Raw genomic sequence first — 24,972 nt, forward strand, 5'->3', positions numbered from 1 at the left:
TGGAACCACTTGCTTAGTGGTCCCAAATTGGTCCAAGTGTCATTGGTTCCTACTGCTTCAATAATGGGCAAGAAAATCAATCCTAATACTGTCCACTGTTCAATCCCAGATAGGAGGAAAAGTCGTATATGCATCCTTTTCCGGAGCCGTGGCCTTCACATATGTATTTTTTAAAATCTAGTCTACTATGAGGATTATTCACCTGTCATTGTAAGGTACCTGGTGCAAAAACTACAGATTTCATTCATCCAGCAGTACCATTCCAAATGGAAAGTATGGTTGGATTACCTCCATACTGAGAGCTGGTTGAGCCTTGGTTGAAACAGTTTTACATTGTCTAATCTAACTGTTGAAGGAAAAGCACCTCGTGGCTGTTAAGATTGTCATACAAGGCTGTTATTGAAGCTCTTGCTTTAAAGGTGTGGCATTCATTCAAATATAGTAGTTTTTATTTCAATTCTCTGATCCTATGCATTGCAAAGACTGGTTCCTACAAGGCTTTCCATTACTGTATCCCTGAGTAAGTTTCCTTGACCACTGTCATCTCAGTGCAGAAATGCAACTAAACCTCAAGGCTCCAACAGATAGTATATTTTGACCATCTTGGCATCCCATCTCTCCTTGACAGGGACAACCTTCATCACCCACACACTTAGCTGTCACGGTTGTCCCCTGGCTTGTCATTTCTGGCCAAGAATGGGGACCCTTTGAAGAAGACATCCCATATTCTTGTAAGGGAACTCAGAATTACAGGACCTTTTGAAGAAGAAATCCCCTATTCTTATAAGAGAACTCAGAATTACAGTTAAGACATTATGTCTGGTCTAAGCACTCCAGGTTTACCTAGATGCCATGGCAAACATCCCAGATGGTCATTTTTTTTTTTTTTTTTTTTTTTTACACCTATCAAAAACTTGACACTTTCTCCCATAGTGGGGGTAGTGATGTCAGTGCACTCCAGGTTTACCTAGATGTTGTGGCAAATGTCTGGTTTTTTTTTTTTTTTTCTTACACCCAATCAAAAACCGTCACTTTCCATCAATGCACTGTAGGCATTACTTAGGTTCTTTGCAGCGTCTCTTTGGCCCCCCTAGGTGCAACCCCTTTCATTCCTTATACTGTACCTCCATTCCTATTTCTTCCATCTTACTTTCCATTGTTTCATAGTGCAACTGCAAACGTTTGCCTCTTGTTACACCTCTTAAACTTCTTATTCCCAATTTTCCTTTTAGCGCTGAATGACCTCATAAGACCCAGCGCTTGGCCTAAATTGTATATTCTGTTTATCAAGCCACTTTCTCTGCAGGGGCTGAGAATTGTCTTATCCCTAAGTAGAAAGGCAAAACCCACCTCTTCCTAGTTCACATGGTATTAGTGGTACACCCCTGGTATTTGCAGGAAACATTTCGTGCAAGAAAAATCTGAGAGTTTACAAGGTAGTCATCATAGCCAGTGTTCCTCAAACACTGCTGCTGTGACAACCAACAACTTCAAGTACTGTTGATAGCTGGTATTGTAATCCCTGTCCCATAGGCACCTTAGAAAACAAAGGGCCTTCTTATGGCGTGGTATTTCAGAGATATTCTGGGGAGGGGTGCAATAATGCTATATCCCAACCTGGCATAATTGATAAGTCACTTCAGAAACACATGGAATAGCACATACTTCATTGTTGAACCCTAATGGGTATCCAAAGTAATTTAGGTAAAAGCTTGAGTGGCTCTACTATGGACCATTTCCTCATCTGGGTTGTTTGCATGCTCCTTTGAGGAGTCCTCAAACCCACTTGATTTCCCTGACAAAAAGGCATGGGATATGTGGTATTTTTTCTTTTACAGAGCTGTTGAGTAATGGGGATCTTAGCCATTTTGTGTGCTGTTGTCACACGTATGTGAGGTGGTTAAAGGAAAACTGAGTAATCACTGTAGGAAAGGGAATGAGCCCCCTTGCCCTGAATCCTTTTATACTGTATCACTGTCCATAAAGGCATTATTCTGGCCAATTCTTTGGTATTTGTTGGTCTGTCTTATGGAGCCCTGGGGAACCATAAGAGTAACTAAACTTCTTTGAGGACTCCAGAGGCTACCAAAAATAGGTTTTTCCTTAGCCAAAACCTGTTTTTTCTCATTTAGATAATCCAGAGTCCCTGCTTTGTCCCTAATGCTGAATTTAATGTAGGGTTCAAGTTTTATCTTTCAGTTACCTTTCTGAATTGTTGTGGGTAAGGTACCAACCTCTTGGTAATGGGGATTGGTAATCCTTTGAAGGTCCTCGAGGTCTGTGTTTAGCTGCTGTAATCTGTTTACTGTACTGTATTTGGGCAAGGTGGCAGGTTCCTTTGGAAAGCATGTGGGCCAGTGAACACCTTTCCAGGACTAAATCAGCTAAGAGTAGAACATAGGGACCCTTACTGATCCAGGTATCTTATTTTCTTTGCACAGAATACCATCTATAGAATTGTGAAAGTTGATTTATTAGGTATAAAATTCATATCAACTAACAAATTAAAAGTTTATTAATTAGCAAAATTCTGTATTGCTGTGAAGCCACTTCTGTTTATTGATCATTAGAATTTACTTGAAAAAAAATTAAAGACAGTATACCTGTTATTGGTAGCAGTTAAAAAGTAATTTATATATTTCAGACTTATTACAAATATCACTTTAATGCATATTAGATGGACAATTTTTAAAGATACTGCAAAAGATGCAATAGAGTATGAAAATTGTTTGCAGCAGTAAATCAACTGCATTTGGTGGTTATCTAGTAGGTACTGTGATAAACACTGTTTCAGGTAAATTCATCTGATATTTAAATTCTGAAAGAAATATTAAAACTTCTGCTAAAAATCCATTAAATTGGCAGGTCTCTTATCCTAAGAGCTTGAACAGGGAAAATAGTAATTTGTATAAAATCAAATATTATTTGAAGGGTTATATTTAAAAAAAGTGGCTATATCCCTACTCCTCAATTCATACTGAACACTGAACATTATAACTTAAAGACTTCAACTCCTTTTATTGGAAAAGTTAAGGTTTAATGAAACTAAGCATTATAAAAAAGGTTCATGTATTATTGAGACCTGACACAGAAAACTTCATAATATTGTAATATAAAAATCACACAGGACATAGGTATATGCTAGAATGAGACCAATGCTCATTCACACATCTCTTCTATTTACACAATGTTTAACGCACTTGAAAACAAGTTTATCTTTTGTTCTAACAGATATCTTAAAACATTTCACCTGATTTTTGTAGTTACTTTCATTAACACAAGTTTGACTTTTGTATCTCATGTATTAAGTTCATTCAAAACACAAAAAAAGATAATCTGAATAATTATCATACACATTACTAAGTATCTACATAAATAGTATAACTTAATGAGCAATATAGTATATCATATGGCATTTAAACAGCTAAATGATCACACAGTTCACATCCAAGGTAGCTATGAGCAGAAGTTAAGTCATTATATGTGAACAGCAACGAGTCTGGTACTAGCCTACCATCTTGGTGCAAAAATTACTTATGAACTTAAAATAATTAACAAACACAGCTTGAGTCTCATTCACACAATTTTTATTGCAAAAAATAAAAAAAAACAGCACTTATGACAAAAAGATGCTTATCCAACAAAATATACCATCATTTAAAGATGGAAAATAAAAATAATAAAACCAATGTAGAAAATTAAAAAAGAAAAACTAAAATTGAACACCAGCATAAAAATTTGTATGAAAACAGTTCCCGACATCTGTTGAGAATTTATAAAAAAAAAAAAAGTACTGATGTCATCAATACATTTGCTTCATGAAAATTTACATAATTTACCAAAGACAAGGACTTCACATATCTAACACAACATAAACTGTGATACACCTACTTGTATTATCACTATCTCGCTACTTACTGCTGAACAACTTGAGGGAATGTAGAATTACACGAAATGAATTCCCCAGTCTATAACAGAAAATAATGGAACTTGGAGATATGCAAAATTTGAAACAGGAAAAAAATCCAGTCAATACAAATGATAGTTCACTGTTATAGGTTTGCTGATGTGTCTGCTTTTAAAAATATTGAAATACCACTGATGAAATATGGAATTCATAAAAAAGCAATACAAAGGTTAGATAAATGGTAATGTAATCTGTAGCTTTCATTGCTATAAAGCTACAACCCTCAAATGAAATGAGATTTAAACTTAGTAAACTACCAAAACTGTATTACTGCCTCCTCGTTCATAAAACTTGGCATATTAAAGAAACAATACTATCTTCATCAAACAAAAAAAATACAAATATCCAAAATTTGGAGGAAAAGTTTCCTACCTAAATGACACAAACTAACATAATACAAATTTCCAAGCAAATAATGGTTTTTCTTCATTCTGAAGTTACTAAAAAAAATTAGAATCTTGGCAGCTAGTGTGTAATACCACGAGTAAACAAAAGGTGTCATTTGGCTGTTCTTGATTCCTATCATTGACTAAACATCCTAAAAATATAACAAAAGATGAACAGTGATATCTGATCCCCATTTATCCAGATCTTTATTCCTAAATCTACACCATTAAATATGGTAACAAACCATAACAGATCCTTCACAAGTTATATAAACATTTGCATGGCATCAATATCAATGCATTTGAGCAGCATTAACCAGCTAGGCATGTGTATAATCATTGGGGAGATCTCAAAAACAATGGTCAGTATCAATGTTGTTTAAGATACCAACAAGCAATTTGAAAACTTTCAATTAGCAGAAGAGTGGATGACAGAAATACAATGCAACCTGTTTAAAAACATTAATGCTAATGTGGTTAAGATCTGTTCATGAAAAAACCCCAACTATCAGTGCCATCACTAATTACAAACATCTGCTCAATAGCAAGGTTTTTAAGAAATATGGAACATTAACCACAGAAATACTATATGGTTAAACTATCGTCTGTGATGTCCAGCAATATGAAACTTAGAACTGTAATTATGAAACATTTTCTTATAGAGTACTGTACATATTCATTAGATTCTAATGTAAAGCCAAAAAATTGTTGGGAATGACACACTTTGATTAACATTGTAAAAGGTTTAAAACAAGAAATACTGATAATATTACGATGCACTAATGAGTAGCTTTAAATCTCCGCAGATTAATAGAGGATATGTCTTAAATAATGATTCTTTAAAAGGGGTCCAAAGTCCTATACACTATCACTGTACTCATACAAACTTCTTTACAAGGTGTTGTTTCAATGAGCACTTGCAATCTATGAGGATTACTATATATTCTGTATATCTAATATACCTCACCATATTTCATCTACAACATGAGATAAACTGGTCTAATTTGAACAAACTTGATAGGAAAAATTTTCTGCATTTACTGAACTACACAACAAGGCAAAACTAAAAATAATCTCTACTTTTCCTAGTCAAAACTAAAATGGAGGGGTTCAATGTGTGCCTAACATACAGTGAGTATCAATTATTACTAAACTAATATACAGGATGTGCCTTCTGTAAACAGTAGCATTTGACACTTATGATCATGATACATTATCTAGGCTTATTTTGTAATTCAGGATACAGTTACTAAAAGCCATTGTGGAAAGACCATCAGTAATGAGACTTAACCAAATCATTGAGGAAAGAAATAAGTATTCCAAAAAAGGAATACTGTATTGTGGTACCATATACATATTTAAACTCCTTTTAGTAAACTCAAGACCCAAAACCTCTGATCTTGACACAATTCTCCATCAAAAACTTCAGAATAAGCACATTTTTATCCACATGTGATGGAGTCTATTATGAAAATGTCTACCAAAGACTAAAATACTTTTAACACTATTGGAGGCTTGGAAGCTAACTTCAAATGCACACACTTCCGTGACAAGCATTTTAAAGGAATTATGTCAATATTCACAAAAAATAAAATATTTGATAAAAACTAACATTATAACCTTTTACGTGAAATATTAACAACATATAAGATTAAAACATATGACCTCAAATGGTGTTTTAACAATCTAAAGATTCCCTCTCATGTGGTGGAGGAAGTAACATTATGATGATGAAAAGGTTTGAATACCACAATTATAGTGTTGCCAGTAATCAGCTGACTGTAACATTAAGGAGCATCATCTCTTTCCACTGAACATGGGATTAAAAAAGCAAATTTAAAACAACACAGCATTCACAAAAACTACCATCTGAATATTCCTTGTGTACAATTCTATTGAATACCAGCAGTTTCCTATCTTTTTTACTTATTAAATTCAGTTACCTTGTCTTGGGAACCTAACATCTAATCTGCGCTACTCCTCCTTCAACAGTTTCTAGTGCACCTACAGATAAGCTTGGAAAATCTACTACAAACATTGAACAAAGAGACAGAAATTGGCAGTTTATTCACACCTGGATAATCGATAGCTATGGATTTCCTCAAGACTCACTACTTGTTTATACAGTACATACATCTATGAATATTAACATCCATATCACCAGCGATGAAACGGTTTCAACAATGAGATTTGGCTACTTTTATTTATAACAAACCTTCAAACATCTACAGGGCAGTATGAAAAACCATACTGTGCTGTAAATATTTTTGATAGTATGGAATGTTTCCCAACCCAATGAGCTCTGGTTTGGATAAGAGACAGTTGGCACACACATACCAACAAAACTTGGCAAAATGTAATAAAATTCTCTGCATAAGAAGAAGGGCTTTTTACTTTCCAATCTGGTTAGGTGCCTTTGTAAGAGGATATGATGGGGATGGTTGATGGTACAATCTTTTGGCCAATTGTTATTACTTGGGTACTTCATCACCCTCAAGCTTTAAGATGGTAACTTCTATGCATCACTGCAAGAAAAGATTGATTACAATGGATTATTTCTGATTATCCAATACAATACAGTATATATATAAGATATATGAAGGGCTAAACAATAAGGAAGACAATGCTTATTCCAATGGAATATGAACCTTATATATGATAACTTATTTTGCATATAACTTTATTAGAAATTTAAAGTTACAATTAAATTTATATATACACCAAGTCAATCTTTCAATAGAAATTAACATCAACTTGATTAAAACAAACTTAGCTTCATTATCTGTAACATTTAAGTTTTCAGGATACATTAAGAAAGCAAACAAAATTGTGCATTAGCCAAGGTTTTGTATGACAAATCTATATATTGTCTTGACATTGTCATCTTTAAGAAAAAAAAAAAAAAAAAAAACCATGTATTTCAGAACCTTGGCTCATGACACCATCATCAAAAGGGTAACACTATGTCATGTCAATAACTAAGCTGCAAGCAGATCATCAAATTACTTCATACATTTTATTAATTTATAGCAGCCTCAACTTAAATTTGCAACAGCAGGTTTGATGTTCTTGTAAAACATCAAGGTCTGCCCACAGCTAACTACTTAACATATATAGCATACTTCAAAGATTATATGTACAAAGATTATATTGAGTTACCTGTCAAGGTTTAGTCGATTTATGCAGTACGTTAGTGAAGTTGGTCTTGCTCTGTTGTGGTCAATTAAACAGGTCAATAGTCAGTTGATGTAAAATTAAGATGCAAGAGTTATATGAGGATGACTGAGTTAGTCATAGGTCATGTAAGGGAAGTCACACATGGCATCCCAATGGACTAGATCAAGAAAAAATACTAAACTACATTTAGGGTCAATGATATGAAACACGAATAAATATCACTACATCATCAAACATGCATAAGTTCTAGGCAAGCCAAACAACTAGTAAGCAAATCCCATGAACAAGAAACCTATTTAATTCAAGGAAAATAAGCCACTAAGGAATTCATACCTTCACAGAGTGAATAAACATAAAACTTTTAAAGATAAAACCATCACAGGCTTCTACAGTGCAGCCATGTATTTATTATCATTATATGAGAGAGCTACAGATAGTGTCCAGATCAGAAGACCAGAGGAAAGTGTGTCGTACAGCAGAGTGCTGAAGCTGGCTGCACAAATGTCCACTACGCATCATATTCGTCCCGAGAGTAGGCTGGTGAGATCTTCCAGCCGCCAAGATTGATGGTGCGCTGGGCGGGGTTCCAAGGGGCTGGCCCGTGCAGGAAGTTTGTGGGGCCCTGAGGCCCAGCCGGGGGGTTGCTTGGAGGCGGTGGATGCACCTGCATCCCCCCGGCAGCAGGCCCCGTTCCAGGGGGAGGTCCCCCATAATACTGCGGTCTGGAATATCCAATACAACCGACCCGCCTCAAGAATTGGCAACTGACAGGCAGCCCTGCATTTTGAAACCTTTACCCCCAAACTTACTAGTGATAAGCAAAAGCTCACAGGAATTAGTTTGTTTTTACTAATAATTAGCTTCATTGTGACATACTGATTCTGAAGAATAAATACCTACTGTATATAATGTAGCAGTGTGAATGATAGTAATGATGTAGGCAAAGAAAAATCAACAATCACTTTTATTATCATGTTTTAAAAACTGTTATGGCTACACTTATAATTCAAATTTATCCTTCAGAATTAGTACTGTGGAGCAAGTAATATAAAGGATGAAACAAAAATAATAGTCTATAAAAGTAGAAAAAGAACTAGTCGCTCTGTAGTAATGATGTAGGCAAAGGAAAATCAACAATCACTTTTATTATTATGTTTTAAAAAGAAAATTTGGCTCAGAATTACATTTCGATGTATAATCACATAAAACTGATTCCCCAAGTGCCTCATGAATTTGCATAAAGAAAACCTATGTGTTCAGTCTGTCAATTACAAGTCTGTTTTAATTTAGATAGATAAAGTTTTCCCTTCCTGTAATTGTCAACTGATGCAATCAAGTATTGAACTGTGCATTATGAACTTATTATGCTAACTCTATTGATATTTGCCACCTTGAAAAACTAGGCACACTGTCTAGTTATGAATCCTTGAGCTTCTTCTCAATCTAGGGTGATTTTTCTCTCAAAACTATCAACCCAAGGGGGTCTGCTATTTTGAGGATGAAGATCTATTTATAACTAAATCATCTACACGATGATAGCTGCAGGAACAGAACAAAAAATAGCAACGATAAAAAAAATTAATGTTAAAAGAGAAAGTAAAGAAATCTTGGTAACCTAAACATGAATGTACCACCAAATCTAACTTTTGGCTCATGCCTGATGGCAAAAGACATTAATAAGGATGAGCACTTCATTTGTATCTAAGAACAAGAACATTTTTCTCACCTCTAAATTCTTAGACTGCAATGAGCATTTCAGCAATATATTATTCTGATATTTTAACAACCAATTACAATAATGGCATTTAAGCTCTTAAACATTTGGATAATCCTCCTAATGTGATGAAAGCTACATATACAAGTCATGAGTTGGCTGAGACTTAAAACCTATATTCTTATCATTTTCCTTTAAATGCAAATCTCTCTTCCAAACAAACCCCATTTTCTCTGCTTTCTTTGTTTTAGTTTCTTTCCTTCAGAAATTTTTCCATTTTATTAATCTCTGACAAAGTATCACAGAATTAAGAGGCCACCTAAAGTTTTGCTTAGATTCGAACACTGTACGTCAAAAGCTGGCTATTTGTTTTTTTGTAACGATTTCTTTCACACTGATTTTAACACCAGCCCTACCAAAAGACCCCATACCTCTACAATGTATTTTGATACATTTTCCTAGTCTGATTATGCTTTCAAGTGATGAGACACCTGAATAATTTAGTAAAGAAAGATGGTACTGCAGTATTTTTCTAGGGGAATATGTAATCCTGTATTTAGGGGAACTTAGGGCGTTTGACATATGAAACATGATTTTATGTCAACCACACTGGGATCACCAGTCTTAAAATTATCAATGCATTACTTAATACAGTAATCTAACATTAAACTCCTTTGTAACGTTTTAAGTTTAATATAAACTCTCAAAAACCATGCTAAACAAAATATATGATTTTATCAAAGAAAAAATCTTTTACCATATTACAATAAAATTATATAACTGACCTTTCTTGATATGAAACTAGCAATAATTTCTCCAACTGATTCCCAGAATACTGTACATTTCCCAAATTAACTGCTATAAAAGATACTCTTGCATTTCTCAAGGTTACAATTCAAGTTTTCATTTAAATCTAATATCCAAAGACCCTAAATTTGTATACATACTGCATCATTTCTCAAGATTACAATTCAAGTTTTCATTTAAATCTAATATCCAAAGACCCTAAATTTGTATACATACTGCATAAGATTTTCAAGGGAAATTGCAAAAACATATCTACAAGGGTATCATTTACCCACTACCATCATCTACTACTTCATTGCAGAGCAGAGACTTTGGTGGCTCTGGTGTTACTGATCAACATGCCAAGCTTACTCATAAGTTCTGTCAACCTTCTGACTGTCTTCGGTCAATGAAGGTGCCTACACACACATTCAATGTGATGTACTGGAAGTGTCCACAATAATTGGGGCTAGTGCTCATGAGTTTACTTGCACCACCATGTCATAATGGTGGACAACTCTGTAAAGTGGTATAATCCCAGCATCACAAATGATAGAATATATGGATAAAACATCATGCCAACTTAGATTCAAGGATATGTGTTTGCTGTTATCAAAATGGTTGGAATTAATGTCGACCCTCAACCCATCAAGAAATTCAATCGTTTAAATCAAATTTTAGCTTATTCTATTCCAAGAAAAACTAAAACAATCAACTCTTAAGTCATACATGCTGCAGGACATGAACTGATAAAGATGAACACAGCAACATAATTGCTCTGTATTCATCTTTTATTTAGTGGAAACTATTTCTAACATTGGGGACTAAGCTAGCAAGTTCACAAGGACTTTTAAGCTAGAAGGTCTTCTGTTTATATTCTTTCTGATACCAATTATCATGTGCCATGTCCTACCAAGTATACTTATTGTTCACAGGGCATTAAAAATATCCTATCAACCTAAACTTACTTAAAACTATCCTATCAACCTGAACTTAATTAAGGTTGTGATGATCCAGACAGGTTTTCCCAATAGAGTATAATGCTTTCTCATAAAATCAGCCATTTTATCTTTATCCTTTGATACAGTACAGTATTAAACATGAATTATAAAATACTGTGCTATACTAAAAGTAAAAAAATTACCTAAGTTGAATAAGCCTTTTAAAAAAATTATCTAAACACCCTACAAACCATTTAAGCAGCAACATAATTTTGCTACTAGAGTACATGTACACTACAATAATTCTATATTAATACATGTACAGTGTACCAGTATTGTACAGTAAGTCTGTCATTTGAGTTGGAACATACTGCTGTCTTTTCAACAAAAATATGTGCCAACTAGTTATGAAGAATAAAGAAAATGAACTACCATAGAATGTCATGTGCTAAGACAATGTTTTCTACATCTCAAACATTATATCATGTGATTTAACAACAAAGAGACTTCTGTGTCAAAAATAACAGCAGAGGGTATTATGGCGGGTATTATGGCACATACTGTATACAGATAGTTCTTGACTTATGATGATTCATCTTACAATACTTTGAGTTTGCGATAGTTCTTGACTTATGATGATTCATCTTACAATACTTTGAGTTTGCGATGGGGTTAGCAGTTCTGATGGTTTTGAAGCTATGATGTGATACTTATACGACAATATTTCAAAAATATTTTTAAATTTCGCATGTGATGGGCGCAGGCAGCAGCATGCAGTCAAGCAGCGTACAATGTGCGATATGTTGGCCCCTGAGATTTGGGTATCTCTCGCCCTGACTCGTGCTCACGATCTACGAAATCAAGTTTAGGTCAGTGTTTGTGTGTGATTTTTGTGCATTTGACTGTATGTAAACTGTTTAAAACTCAAATCTGTGTAATATCAGTATGTCTGCCAAACACCCAAGTGAATCTCCTGCTGGTAGTGTGAAGAACAGCCATTCCATCATGTTAGAGAACATTCTGCGGGAAAGGCAGCCATGGTGATCGCATGTGATGAGCATCTATCGCAGTCAAAGGTGTTCACCATCATTAAGGACAAGAAACAGATAATGGATGCTATAAAGGCATCTGCTTCAGTTCATTCTACGATTACAAAGATTATTACAGCTCGACACTGTTCACGTACGATGACGAAGGACCGAATTTTTTGGCGAGTACCCCTGTACAGTACAAGTCTGATTCTTGTTTTTGTTATTCAACTTCTCTGTTTGTACTGAATTATCATAAGTCAACCAGCAATGAACCTCAGAATTACCTGATATTAATAATTAAACTATATATGTATATGGTACACTGTAGAGTGTAGGCTAGGCTACCATATGTGTATTAGCTTGTACTGTATACCCTAGTGTAAGCTAGGCTAATTTCAAGTTACAATTTTTTCAAGTAGCGATGGGGTCGTAATGTAACCCCATCGTAACTGGGGCATACCTGTATATGGTATGAAACAAATAGAATGCTTGAATGAAAAAGATGTTTAACAATAATAACTGGGGCATGCCTGTATATGGTATGAAACAAATAGAATGCTAGAATGAAAAAGATATTTAACAATAAAAATAAAAAAGTTTGCCACAGCCAAGTTAGGAATAACCTTTGATTTCCCTGGCTCTCATAGACATTTTACACTCCCCTGTCCCAAAATTAGAAAAAAATTCACTTACATGAAAGGTTACCATCACTGCTTAGTAACATACCATGCATAACCACATCCTGTTAGCAACAAACCTTAGCAATTGTGCCAGCAGCAAAAGGTTGAAACAAGACCCAAAAACCAATGGAATAGGTTTCCAGTGACGGTAAAATTTCAACACTATAAATTTTCATTTATTTGTCAAAGCATAGCTGCTACACACACCACTGAATGTACTGTATTTGCAAAAGTAGTGCAGTAAAATATATAGCACTGAATAAGGGAGTGGTTTGAATGAACTATGCACAGTACAATGAACTACTACAGTATTATGTTCTAACTATACTGCAGTTCATGTAGCAATGTCTTGCAAACTCCAGAAAAGCAATTTTGTGATTTTTAAGATTTTTAGTAGAAGCTTGGCAAGACTGTTCTATGTAATAAGAATTTAGTACATTTTCCTTTGAATAAATGTTAATTTTCCGATATATGTTTGTTACTGGAATGAAGTTGACCTGCACATGTGCAGTTTTATAATAACTTCAGAGCATCATCATTAGAGAACAGATAAGGAGTACAAAGACTCATTAATAACATTGGTATTATCCTTTGGTTAACACTAAGTTAATCCTTGCAATTACCAACACATACAAGGTTTTTATTTTATTTACAATTGCACAGATACATGGACTCCTATTAGTGTGGCACTACTCCTAAGAAATGTTAAGTATAGAAAATGTATGCATAAATTTATATTGGTACTGTTTGTGTACAAAACGTTTCACATCTTAAATTGCAAGATTCCTGATTATTTCTTATGAAGTGTCTTCCATTACTGGAAGGTGTTATTTGGGCTTTGCCAATTTTTGAAATGAGATACCTACTGACATGCATGCAGTGGGCTCATGGTAGAAAATTTATTAGTAAGAAGACTGATTCCTGTGAGAAAGCGTGTACTGAAACTAAAACCCCCTCACTAAACTATCAGTTATGTCTATATGAAGTTAGTAATCTTTTTTAACTATTAGTAATTTCAATGTAGGAAAATTAGTTCTCTATTCTACGTTAATATAAGCACTAGAATTTCCAACAGCCAGAATAACAAGATTAAGTAATAGTCCTGATGTTAAATGATGATCTTAATACAAAAATTTTTTCTTAAAAAAAAATCATTGTATAATCACTTCACAAACAATACATAAATTTACAATGCATATAACAGGTTGATTATTTATGTCACTCATACTTCAAAAGTCAATCAGTCATGTCATATATAATGTCTGAAAATAAAAAAAAAAGTAGCTTGTGGGAGTACACTAATTACATTCATTCTTGAATCAAGAACATGTACTGTCATATTCCCAAAGAAATATTTTAAAATAAAATATGGTATTCATACTGAAGGCAATATGTATATACAGTATTATTGGAAATTAACAATACTCCTGAGTAAACTGCATTCAATACTACTGTTATATTTTCTTTTGTGAAAAAACACAAGGATACACTACTATATATCAAAATGGAGGTGACAAAGCCGACAAAAAATGGTGTCCAGTGTATGCGACAAACCTACAAAAACAAACACTACCTATGTACAACACTTAATTTACTGGAATGCACTTCACTTAACATCACTAACAGAGATGACTGAACACAAACTGCTGTCTACTCTGCCTTTGCAGAAAGTCAAGAACCTGCTCAACTCTCAATGAGAAACACCATTTCCTTATTAGAAAAATTTGCAGGGGTTAATCAAAATAATGGAAAAGAATGAACAGTAAATACTGTATACGTACAACTGTGCATCAATATGTCATTTTATACTAATATGTTTCTTTACTGACAAGACCTACTTTTTTCACACTGTAAGTACAAATAAAATAATCCACAAGATCTTTAATGCAAAATCTCTCGAAAGAACAACGGAGCATTTTAACAATGTAGACTCAACCCAACTCTCAACCTACTTCATTTAAATCCTTTCAAATGTAACTTAAAAATATTTCCAAAATTCCATGTAAAAATCAACTTTTCAAATGAAATATGAAAAAAGGAAAATAAAGGAGTTTTTATGCAGTAAAAACAACTTCCTTGACTCAGACCAATTCAAACTTGCATCATACAACAGGTCTGATTCTTTGTACATGATTTTAAAGTGCTCAACATATGAAATTAAACAAAACAGAGAAAAAGATCACTTCAAATGGTGCTTGGTCTTCAAAACCTAAATTTCATAATCAATCAAATCTTGCCAGTGGATAAAAAATATCAGTGAATTAAGTTGTTCAAGGATTATGGCTTTGCATAAACAGATGTGGTGGTCTGAGAAGAGCATGAACTGACGTCCTCTTTCAGATCAATGCTGTCAAGACTAGTTGAAATAGTATGTATAGATGAAAGAAATTAGGACACCATGAAGCAAATGCAAAGATCTGGAGAAGTTAGGGTGTGGGTACTGATTATATAAAATGCTTTGATACATTTCTGTTGCTGGGACAGAAATAAAGCATCCAAAATATGACAGCAATATTCCAAGCATAGGGCAATATAAACCTCTGGCAATTAGGCTGATAAAAAGAAACAGAACTTTTAAATTCACAATACAATACAGCACTTGTTTCTTTGGTTATGTGAAGATCTCTCCAAGAAAAATTTGATGAACTGTAACATGAACAACTGTATGGAGACATATTTGAGAGCTGAAATGATATTTTCACAAGAACAATATAAAGCCTGCTGATAAGTAGACAGAAAATGGGTAGCATCTGTACCTTCGAGGCACCAAACTAAACAATATTATGGTACAGTTATAACATTTAGATAAGCTCCCATGATCTAAGTTGATAACAATTAATTATTGAGTATGAACAAATAAGGGTAGCAGGGAGGTGAATGAAGAAATATGGTGGGGTACATCATCAGCAAAGGCATGAACAGCAAAAGCAGAAGATGGGAGAAGACTGGTGATACAGGAAAAGGGTACCCTGAGAAACATCACAGAAAAGGAAGAAGTGAGCAATAGGTGAAGGGAGGAGCCATGGGAGAAGAATGGTGATACACAAAACGGGCACCCTGAGGAACATCACAGAAAAAGAAAAAGTACGCAATAGGTGAAGGAAGGAGCCATATGCAAGATACTGACTAAACGCCCCTTGTGCCCTAATGTTCAAGCCTTGAAGATGCCACTAATTTTGACAAGTCAAAGATTACCCAAAGCCCCATACACCAGATATACAAAATTTCTGTTAAATAAAGAAGTTTGCAGTAAAATATACCTTAAAGAAGGAATGGGTGATCAGGAACAAAAGGATTGGAGGTATCTGAGAAACAGAATTCAGTAACATTCTGTATACTAATTCTCCTAAATTTCACTAACAGGATTAAATCTATAACCTTTCTTTGCAAAGGGTTGAACTACTGCTTTCTTCCAAGATGAAGGGTGGATCTAAAATTTATACAATTGAGAAAAAATATGGCAAAGCATAGGCACTAGTAAGTCTGAAACGTCCTTTGGGTATCAACCTGAAATACAATCCAAGTCATATGCCTTGTCAACTTAGGGGAATACTCTACAAGAATCCTACATATGAGAGGGCAAACTTCGATAATCTGTAGCAATGGAATCAACAAAAGGTGAATTAAGTCTAGCCATGGGAAAGAGAAAGAGAGGACTATGTGCCCTTTTCACTTTGAGAGCCAGCTAGCTATTGATCCAACAGGAAAAGAAGAGAGGGGTCAAGTTGGTTTGGAAAATTTGAAAATGTAACTGTCACAAAACCATATGTTTTTCATTAGTAGCTGACTGGACTAGTATGGGCAAACTTCAAAGGAATTAAAGACAATCCTAGCAGACTTAAAAGAAACCTGAATTTTGTTAATGCCAAAATTACAAATTTTTGATGCATAGTCATACCCAACCAGTATTCAGGGAGCAGTGGACAGCTTTAGGAAACAACCTTTAAGCTGAAGTCAAAAGCTCAACCACATGAGGTCCTGTAAAGCTAACTTCTAGACTAGACAAAATGAAAGTCTTTGAATAGGAGGATGAGCTATAAGCAATTCCCTGGATAGGGCAGCTTACTTATCCTTTGAACTTTTTTAAATATTAAGGAACCTCAAATTATAATTGGAGAGATAAATAAAACAAGTCATTCTGTTTAATCCCAAAAATTATTCCTAAAGCAGATTTACCACTGTACAATAAATAAGATAGATAAAAAAGAAGTCAACATAAAAACTCTGTACACTATTGCTACAAAGTTATAAATAATAAACCCATCTTTTATGTGTTAATGTCAGATCTGTTTTGCAAACACATTTTATTTATGTTTCTTTAATTCTTACTTATGTTTGGAATTCTGCTATCTTACTGCAATGAGAGAGAGATCTGTCATTATTTAAAGAAATATTCTCTAGTATTTAGTCAAAATGAACCATTTTGTCATTCCAATGCGCTTCGATCAAACTGAAAGTTACCCAGACAGAACATTTATATGTTTCCTATCAATCCAAATAAAAGAACAACAGAGCATTGAATGCAGCACTTAAATCTCAACCACAAACTATTTCATTCATTCACAAAAAAATTCAATAGTGTACCCACAAACAACTTAGATTACTGCTAATAAATAATTCACGTCAAAGATGTCAACAGCCTGTAAAAAAGAAACTAAAATATCACAAAAAATCAATTTATGATGACAATGCCTTGGGACAAATCTTTAAAAAGACTAAAAAAAATTGTAAACAGCCACTATATACAAAAACATATATATAATAATCCAAATAAATCGATTTATAAACAGTACAGCTGATGCTGGAGAGTTCAAGCAGTGAAGAGAAAACTTTAGAGCATTATTATGGCTGCAAATTAAATATACAGGAAACATAAATACTAAACAAACAATAATATGGCACACCTAGTAAGGTGAGCTGGAGCTGAGCTTAGCAAACAAGCCATGTGATCCATAATGAAATTTTATTAAGAGTAGCATTCATTATCCACTATCATAACTTCTGGTGAATAACCCAGTGAATCATTTGTTAGTATTTATGTCATTTTGTGATCAGGTAATGATAATGCCAAGATGTGAGAATATTTTTCAAGTACAGCACATGTATTTCACTTATCATCTACCATCTTAATTACATTCTGTACAGAAAAACTATAATCTTCTAACGGATAGCAGAAATTACTACAAATGGTTTCCTACAAAACAAAATTCTGCTTGTGAAATATCAGTGATCTGGACTGTTTAATAGTTTAAAATTTCCACTGAAACCATCCTATAAACCAAATAGTACTGTCCAAGTTGAGACTTGATGTAATATGAACTTTAAAAATATCAAAAAAGAAAATCAAATTACTACTTTTTGCAGACTTAAGATTGATATCAATAGAGTAAAAAGAAGAGATAAACTGCTGGAAATTCTTATACTATAACAGTATCTTGGCTGTGATTATACGTGTGACTAAGTGCAACACACCTAAGCCAACCCTAACTGCCTTTTACAAATCATATTGAACCACCTTACTCCCTATGTACTGATAATATCTTTTTAGAGAGCAAGAACTCATTAATTATCATTACTGGGAAACCACTCTAGAATTAAATATAAATCTTGAAATTTACCTTGTAAAACTCAAAAACATTCAAATGGCGTTACAAATACTGCCAATGCCTGTTTCATAAATTAACTCTGCAGCACTGAAAGAGTTCCAAAATTTGAAGTCCCCCCCCCCAAATGCCAATCACAAAGGAATTCCTGTTGTTTTGCCAAACAATAAGTTTTCCCTTGTTATCCAAGCCTTTAATTGGATATACAGTGGCTAAACAACAAAATATTTTCTGAATATATACACAAATGAACTCTGGGAATAAAGATGTATCTATTAGAAAAGTTTAATAACCCCCTCAAACATGATCAACATGGAATATTGGAAATGCAAGCAAAAATACTCTTTTGTTATGTTAAAACCCATCTACTGTATACATCACATTAACCTAAATCATCTGTCATATTTACATGTTTACAGGTGTACTGTGAACTGCCTTTAAAAAGTTGAATTTAACATTACCTGGGCTGAACAGATAAACTCTGTCATTAAGTTTGTTATTTCAAAAATACCAGTGTAGATAGTTCTGTGTTGTACTCCACATGCAGTTATTTACCTCAAGTATCTTCAAAAATTACAAGGGTGTTAAGGAGGAGTGTGATACACTAATAAAGGAAGCACTGGTGTCTGAAAGGTGAAAATGCAAATTTCCTTGATGAAAGACTATGGACAAAAGGATTAGAGGTTAGTGTGATCCAGACTGAGTGTGTGTGTTTGTAACTGTTCCATGTCAGTGCACTCTAAAAGTACAGGTGCCTACTAATCAAAACTAGACAGACATCTATATAGTCCCTCTGACATACTCAGTGCACTACTAAAGTTCTCTCCACCACTGAAAAGTGCAAACCTTACAACCACATTTACATTATCATAAGTTTTAATCTATTAGTAATTTCCCAGACATACCCTAATTTTTAAATCTAGTAATTTCTATGCTGCCTGGTCTTGGTGTTTATGATAACATACTTAAAGTCCAAGGAACTAATACACAACAGATGAGAGATATGCGAGATAACTTCCAAAGGAGCAATAAAAATATCCCAAATGATACAAAAAAGCAAGAAAAATGGTATGATTTAGTTATTATTGGTCTCTGATAATTTGCAAAGAACTAAAAGGGTGGGTTATGACTGTCCTACACGTGGTGTATTTATTTAAAAAACCAAGTGACATATAAATCATGCATATCTTCAGTTGCTTATACACCTAGCCAATAATAATAAGAATAGCTTAGAAAGCTGAATAACAATGTCATAACTTTTTCCTTTAAAAATTTAGTACTGTATAACATTCAGGCTTAACATTTTTAAGAAGAGATACCAGTCTAGCATACCATGAAACCAAATGTGCAGGGCTGGAAAGTCCTGATAAACAAGTAATTAAAGTCAGTGTTTAACACATGTAAATGAATCCTATATATCCAGTATGTACTATTAAAAAACCTAAAATGTCCAAGCCATCTTAGAAAACAAATGTTTTATATTCCATATCCATTTAATACCAGCTAGAGTCATCTATGGAAATTTTAATAATGAAGTAAAAATGATCCCTAAGCACAGTATTTTCATGCAAAACCAAAGCCATATAAAACTGGGAAGTGTGTTGTGACTATGGGTACTGTATTTCTGCATAATATTATAATGGATTAAACATAACTTAAAAATTATTTATTAACTGCACAGTAAGTCACTATAAGAGTCACATTACCCAAGCATGGTAGTCTTTACAGCTATGTCTATTGAACTTTCTATCTTATTTACCTAAGAACATAAAACTCTAAGGTACTCTACTGTACTAGTCTCAGTCCTCCTAGTATAATGGGACAGGAAAATATCAAAAGAAAGAGATGCTGTGATATCAGTGGTAGCAATCAAAACATCCTCAGCTTGGGTTAACAAATGCAATACCAAGAAAAATAGATTGAGAGCTTCTAATACTTAAAAAGTAGTTTGATAAAATATACTGGAAACAAACAGTCCAGTTTTACAAGGTGGTATATGTAAGGCTGCTTCTGTTGACAATAAAAGGGGCACAAGAGGGGTAGCAGCTATCTAATACTGTACTGCTAACTCATTAACAAAATGCAAAGATCCATACCTAACTGTTAACTGCACTACAAGAACTGAATAAAGAAAAATACTAAGAAGGAGAGAGAGAGAATAAAGAAAAATATGATAAAGAAAAATATGAAAAAGATAACTGATTTGTAAAAATAATTCTATTCTACAGAACCTGGAAATCAACTTCCATATATATACACTTGGTAAATGTTTTCAGAGCAGAAAAAATCAAAATCAAAAGTGCAATTTAATAATCTTGTAAGGGACTACAATTACTGTAATCTTGAGAAGTATTAAAAAACTTCTATATCCAATAAAAAATCTTTGTCAATTTCATTTTATAAGGCTACCTTAATGAAAATAGTATCACTATCCTTTCACAACATTACCACAAAAAACCTGTAATAATATAATACCACAGCATCATTATTATAAAGAGCAAAATATGGAAAATATCTGTTTGACATTAAATATATTTCTCCATGCAGCATATGAAAACACTCCCCAAATCCCACTAAATGAATAAAACATTTAAGCTTGATATCTTCATTATTATTTGTCTTAACAACTCCACCTAAACCACAATCACATCATTTAAGACGTTTAAAAACTATGTTAGATAAGAAAAAAAGACACCTAAAAGAAATCCACACATGAAACAACAAACACATCTCAAATATAAAGTTAGTCAATAACATTTTAAAAGCTACCACAGGGAAAATTTCTGCAGCATTCAAATAAATTCTAATCCAAAACTGGACTACTGTAGTTTTAATGTCTGTATTTTTGCTTCAGAGAAAAGAACTCAAGTTTTGAGCCAGCAAAGCATATTTCCTTTTGGAATCTCAAGTTACTGCCAAACATCTTGATACTCAAGTCATAAATACACCAAAAACCTTAAGAATGATCACTTGGCAAAACAGCTTAATCAGAAGTCAACAAAACATGACCTTATAAAATGGGCATCTGTTAAATAAATCATTATGTTTTACTGTCTGAACACAGACTTCCCCATATATATTCATGATAAGTAACTGCATAAAATTATGTTTAATCACACAAGCTAATGATCAAAAGAATGAAATTTAACTTTTGGTGTTGCTCAGTAACACATAGCGTACTGTGTACTATTTAAGTAAAAACTAGAAACTATAGAACATTTCTGCAGTTCCTGCCCAAGACCTAGATTTTTCACTGATCCCAACTTCATGTAATACTAAAGTACTTCAACGATTATTTTTTAAAATTCTGGATGCATTAGCTTTAAGCAATCCTTTGAGTACCTATTTACTCTGCTCCTCCTAATCCTTTTATCTCTATACCTTCAACAGCTTTTTAATTTTAATGCATGATAATAAACCAAATGAACACACCACTGCAATGTCTAGCACTTTATCACTAAGGAACGACATATGAAGAATACATTTTACATATATTCATATACAAAAGAGCTTAAAACCATTTTAAACAGCGCATACAGTAATATTCTATTTCCTACGGCTAAACTTGCAGGTCCATGCAGCACATTTTCAACTATGAACACGATGTGAGAAATTTTCCTGAACAGCTAATTAGTATCAAAAGATAGTACTGTATTTCTATTGTCATTTATTAGGAGACTTGATAGAAATTTCAGTATCAATATATTAGTTTTTTTAAAAATTAACAATAAAATGTTTATCAGCACAAAATTGCATGAATTGGAAAAGTTTAGTCTGTGTTATCTTTTCTTTAAAGACAGGGCAACCTAAAAGTTCATCACCAGATGAACTTGTGGCATAAAATTACATAAAAGTTTTGAACACTTGAGGGTGTACTGTTTTACAGGAGATAACACTCACAAGGCCTAACTACCTACATAACTCTATTATTTACAGAATGGAAAAAATAAAGGTCTAGAACATTACTAAAGCCTTACAGGCTTAAATTTAGGTTTTCAAAGATACAAGCAACAATAGTAGCACCAATATGTACCCTAACCGAAAGGTTCTTTCCTACTTCAACAAATCATGCATGATTTTAAATTACAATTAAAGGGGATAAATTGGAAAAATCAATGAAATCCACATCTAATGTAACCCAATATTATCAATTATAAAACATTTTTTATTTATTCCATGACTTAAGCTGCTTTGCCAGTTAGATATATTTTATCTCCCTAAGACATTTCACCATGCTGACTAAGTAAAATGATCTTTTATATCAAAGCAATGGAAAGAATATGCTAAAATAGAATTAAAATTTTTCTTATTAAAGGAAAATGTATAAAAATATTACATAAACCACTTACATTACTGATTGGGGGTATACTGTACAGGAAAAACACACGAGGTAAGTCTAGCCCAAACAACTGTAACCCACTTACCAGGAATTATTCTGGAACACTATAAGTAGAACTAAGGAAATGATGCAAAATATTCCCTAAATCTTATGCATAAATTCTTGGGGGTATGCATAAGATCATCTTGACATATCATTATCATAAATCACAAAGTTTTGATAATACTGCCTCAGCTATTTTGATTTTTTTATGAAAGTGAATCCTCTTTCTTAAGACTCATTCACAGTGTGAATCTCTCCGAGCAAGTTTTGTTAATAATAGTAGCAAAAAATGATGCACCTTTCATAACACTTTCATGGAATTGCCATCTTCATGCCTTGAATACTTATGCGGCAAATTCATGGCAAAGACTTGTTAGTCATGAGAGAAAGAAAAACTTTCACAGAAAAATTATTCTAGAAATCTTTAAGCATTACTAAATGACATGATAAAAATACTGAAGACCTGGACACTGGATGTGTTTATATATTTCACATACAATAGTATATATACATAACACAATGCACTTTCAATAGTGCATGACAGCATATATACATGTATGTCCAAGAAAATTACTGTGTAAGTCATGAATACCTAGAGAAGAATCATTCTCACATGACTAAATGGGCCATATCATTTGCAATGAATTATAACAACTAAACTGCAAAAAAAAAAATTTTGAGGAAGAGGTGTAGTCTCTTTTTTCAGTAAATATTATATTCAAAGAACATTTCACTCTTTACACAGAATAGCATGATAACTATTTGAAAAATCATTAGCAGCCAAAAAAATAAACAAAACAAAAAAAAACTCTTTGCAATTCCAGAACATATTCCAAGTACACAATCTATAAAACAAACACCTACTACCAGAAACAGCCAGACAGACAAACCAACAGCCACACAAATTATGCAGTGCAACATTTACTTACCCAGGCCCGGGATAATAATATGGCGGCGGTCTCTCGTACTCCGGGGAAAGGCTGGGTTGACTGGAGTAGCGCGGGGGGCCGCCGCTTGGAGGGTAGTCTGCCCAGCTGTGTGCACACACAGATATGCAAACTGACACGACCATACCTACATTCAACTACTTCTACTACGACTACAGTTACACCTTGTTATCAAAGACCCCTCCACAGTACAGTAATATCACTAATTACATACATTATATACTCTGGAGGCTATTATCCTTGACAATAAATTCATATATTTAATTCAATATATTATCAGTTCTTCCTAAACTATCTTTGCATATTTATATTATTAACATAAATAACTATAACTAAACTGCAACACAGCAATGCTAAAGATATAGAACAAAAGATCATTGCAATAAGAATACTGTAAATGAGAATATTTTATGCCTTCACACCTAAACCCCATATCTTCAACAGACTGTCTTAGGAATAAATGTTACAGGTTGTTTAGTATGTCAGTATGTTATCCTTCTCAGTAACAAGGTATAACTGTGGTGTTGTAAACTCTGATCCCTTAGTTCCCTAATCAAACATTAGCAGTGACTTTTGTGTTTTGAGGCAAAAAATGTATGGTGAGTTAGTGAACTACTCATCCAACACCAACTTGCTTATCCAAATCAAAGTAAAATAGCTTGAGATGCAGTATTTTGCTTACCAGTCATCCCGAGTCAAATAAATAAGCAACAAGGTGCTGGGTCACTTACAGTGTTACCTAGATCATACGTCAAGCAACAATAACATTCGTACACTCAGTATCTCAAGCTAATGAATGTAAAAGTCCTGTCTGAACCAAATGCTTAAACAGAATATAGCCTTAAGAAAGAGCTTGTAGCCAAAACATTTGCAAGCTGAATCCTTACTTGGGAGAAAATCAAAGAGAAACAATTTCGCATAAAAGGTGAATCTCACCTTCAGGTAAGAGCTAGAAGTCGCGGAAAATGCATAGCAGTCAGATGTAGAAAATATGTTTCCTGTGTAAAAATTGTGATGTTTAACCATCCCTGGCAGCATTTATATTAAATTCCCTATCAAATAAAACTGAGAAAATTATTATAGCTAACTATGTCAGGCTAGCACAATGAGTAGGCAAAACTGTAAAGCAAAAACTTACTCAGAAGTATTATTATATTCAGTGCGTTGGGGAGACGAGCGGGAACCAATGTATGGCTGATCAGCTGTGTAGCTACTGCTTACGTGTCCCTCAAAGTCACGGGAGCGACGACGCTGCTTCTTGTCATAAGCACCACTTGAGAAACAAAAATGTATAAATTTTCCATACTATTAGGTATGAGGTTGGTTACAATTAGTCATGTCTACAGTTTATCAATAAAT

The 24,972-nt window shown here is 33.7% G+C and overlaps 1 protein-coding gene across 50 annotated transcripts in view; it reads right to left on the bottom strand.

The window, feature by feature from the left end:
- Nucleotides 1-3,052: 3,052 nt before the first annotated feature.
- LOC136836526 (prominin-1-like) overlaps nucleotides 3,053-24,972 on the bottom strand; it is a 420,188-nt gene continuing 398,268 nt past the window's right edge. For 17 of the 50 annotated variants that reach the window (XM_067100918.1, XM_067100911.1, XM_067100927.1 and 14 more), the window contains 4 exons: nucleotides 24,752-24,886; nucleotides 23,596-23,700; nucleotides 8,005-8,252; nucleotides 3,053-6,878 (listed from right to left, as the gene is read on the bottom strand). In XM_067100918.1, coding sequence (XP_066957019.1) covers nucleotides 8,039-8,252; nucleotides 23,596-23,700; nucleotides 24,752-24,886 — 454 coding nt within the window. In that variant the 3' untranslated portion in view covers nucleotides 3,053-6,878; nucleotides 8,005-8,038. Of the gene's footprint in view, nucleotides 6,879-7,512; nucleotides 8,253-23,595; nucleotides 23,701-24,751; nucleotides 24,887-24,972 lie in introns of all 50 variants that reach the window. The other 33 variants (XM_067100941.1, XM_067100948.1, XM_067100944.1 and 30 more) reach the window with 7 other exon arrangements.

Source organism: Macrobrachium rosenbergii, chromosome 56 (genome assembly GCF_040412425.1).
Source record: "Macrobrachium rosenbergii isolate ZJJX-2024 chromosome 56, ASM4041242v1, whole genome shotgun sequence".
NCBI classification, from domain to species: Eukaryota; Metazoa; Arthropoda; class Malacostraca; order Decapoda; family Palaemonidae; genus Macrobrachium; species Macrobrachium rosenbergii.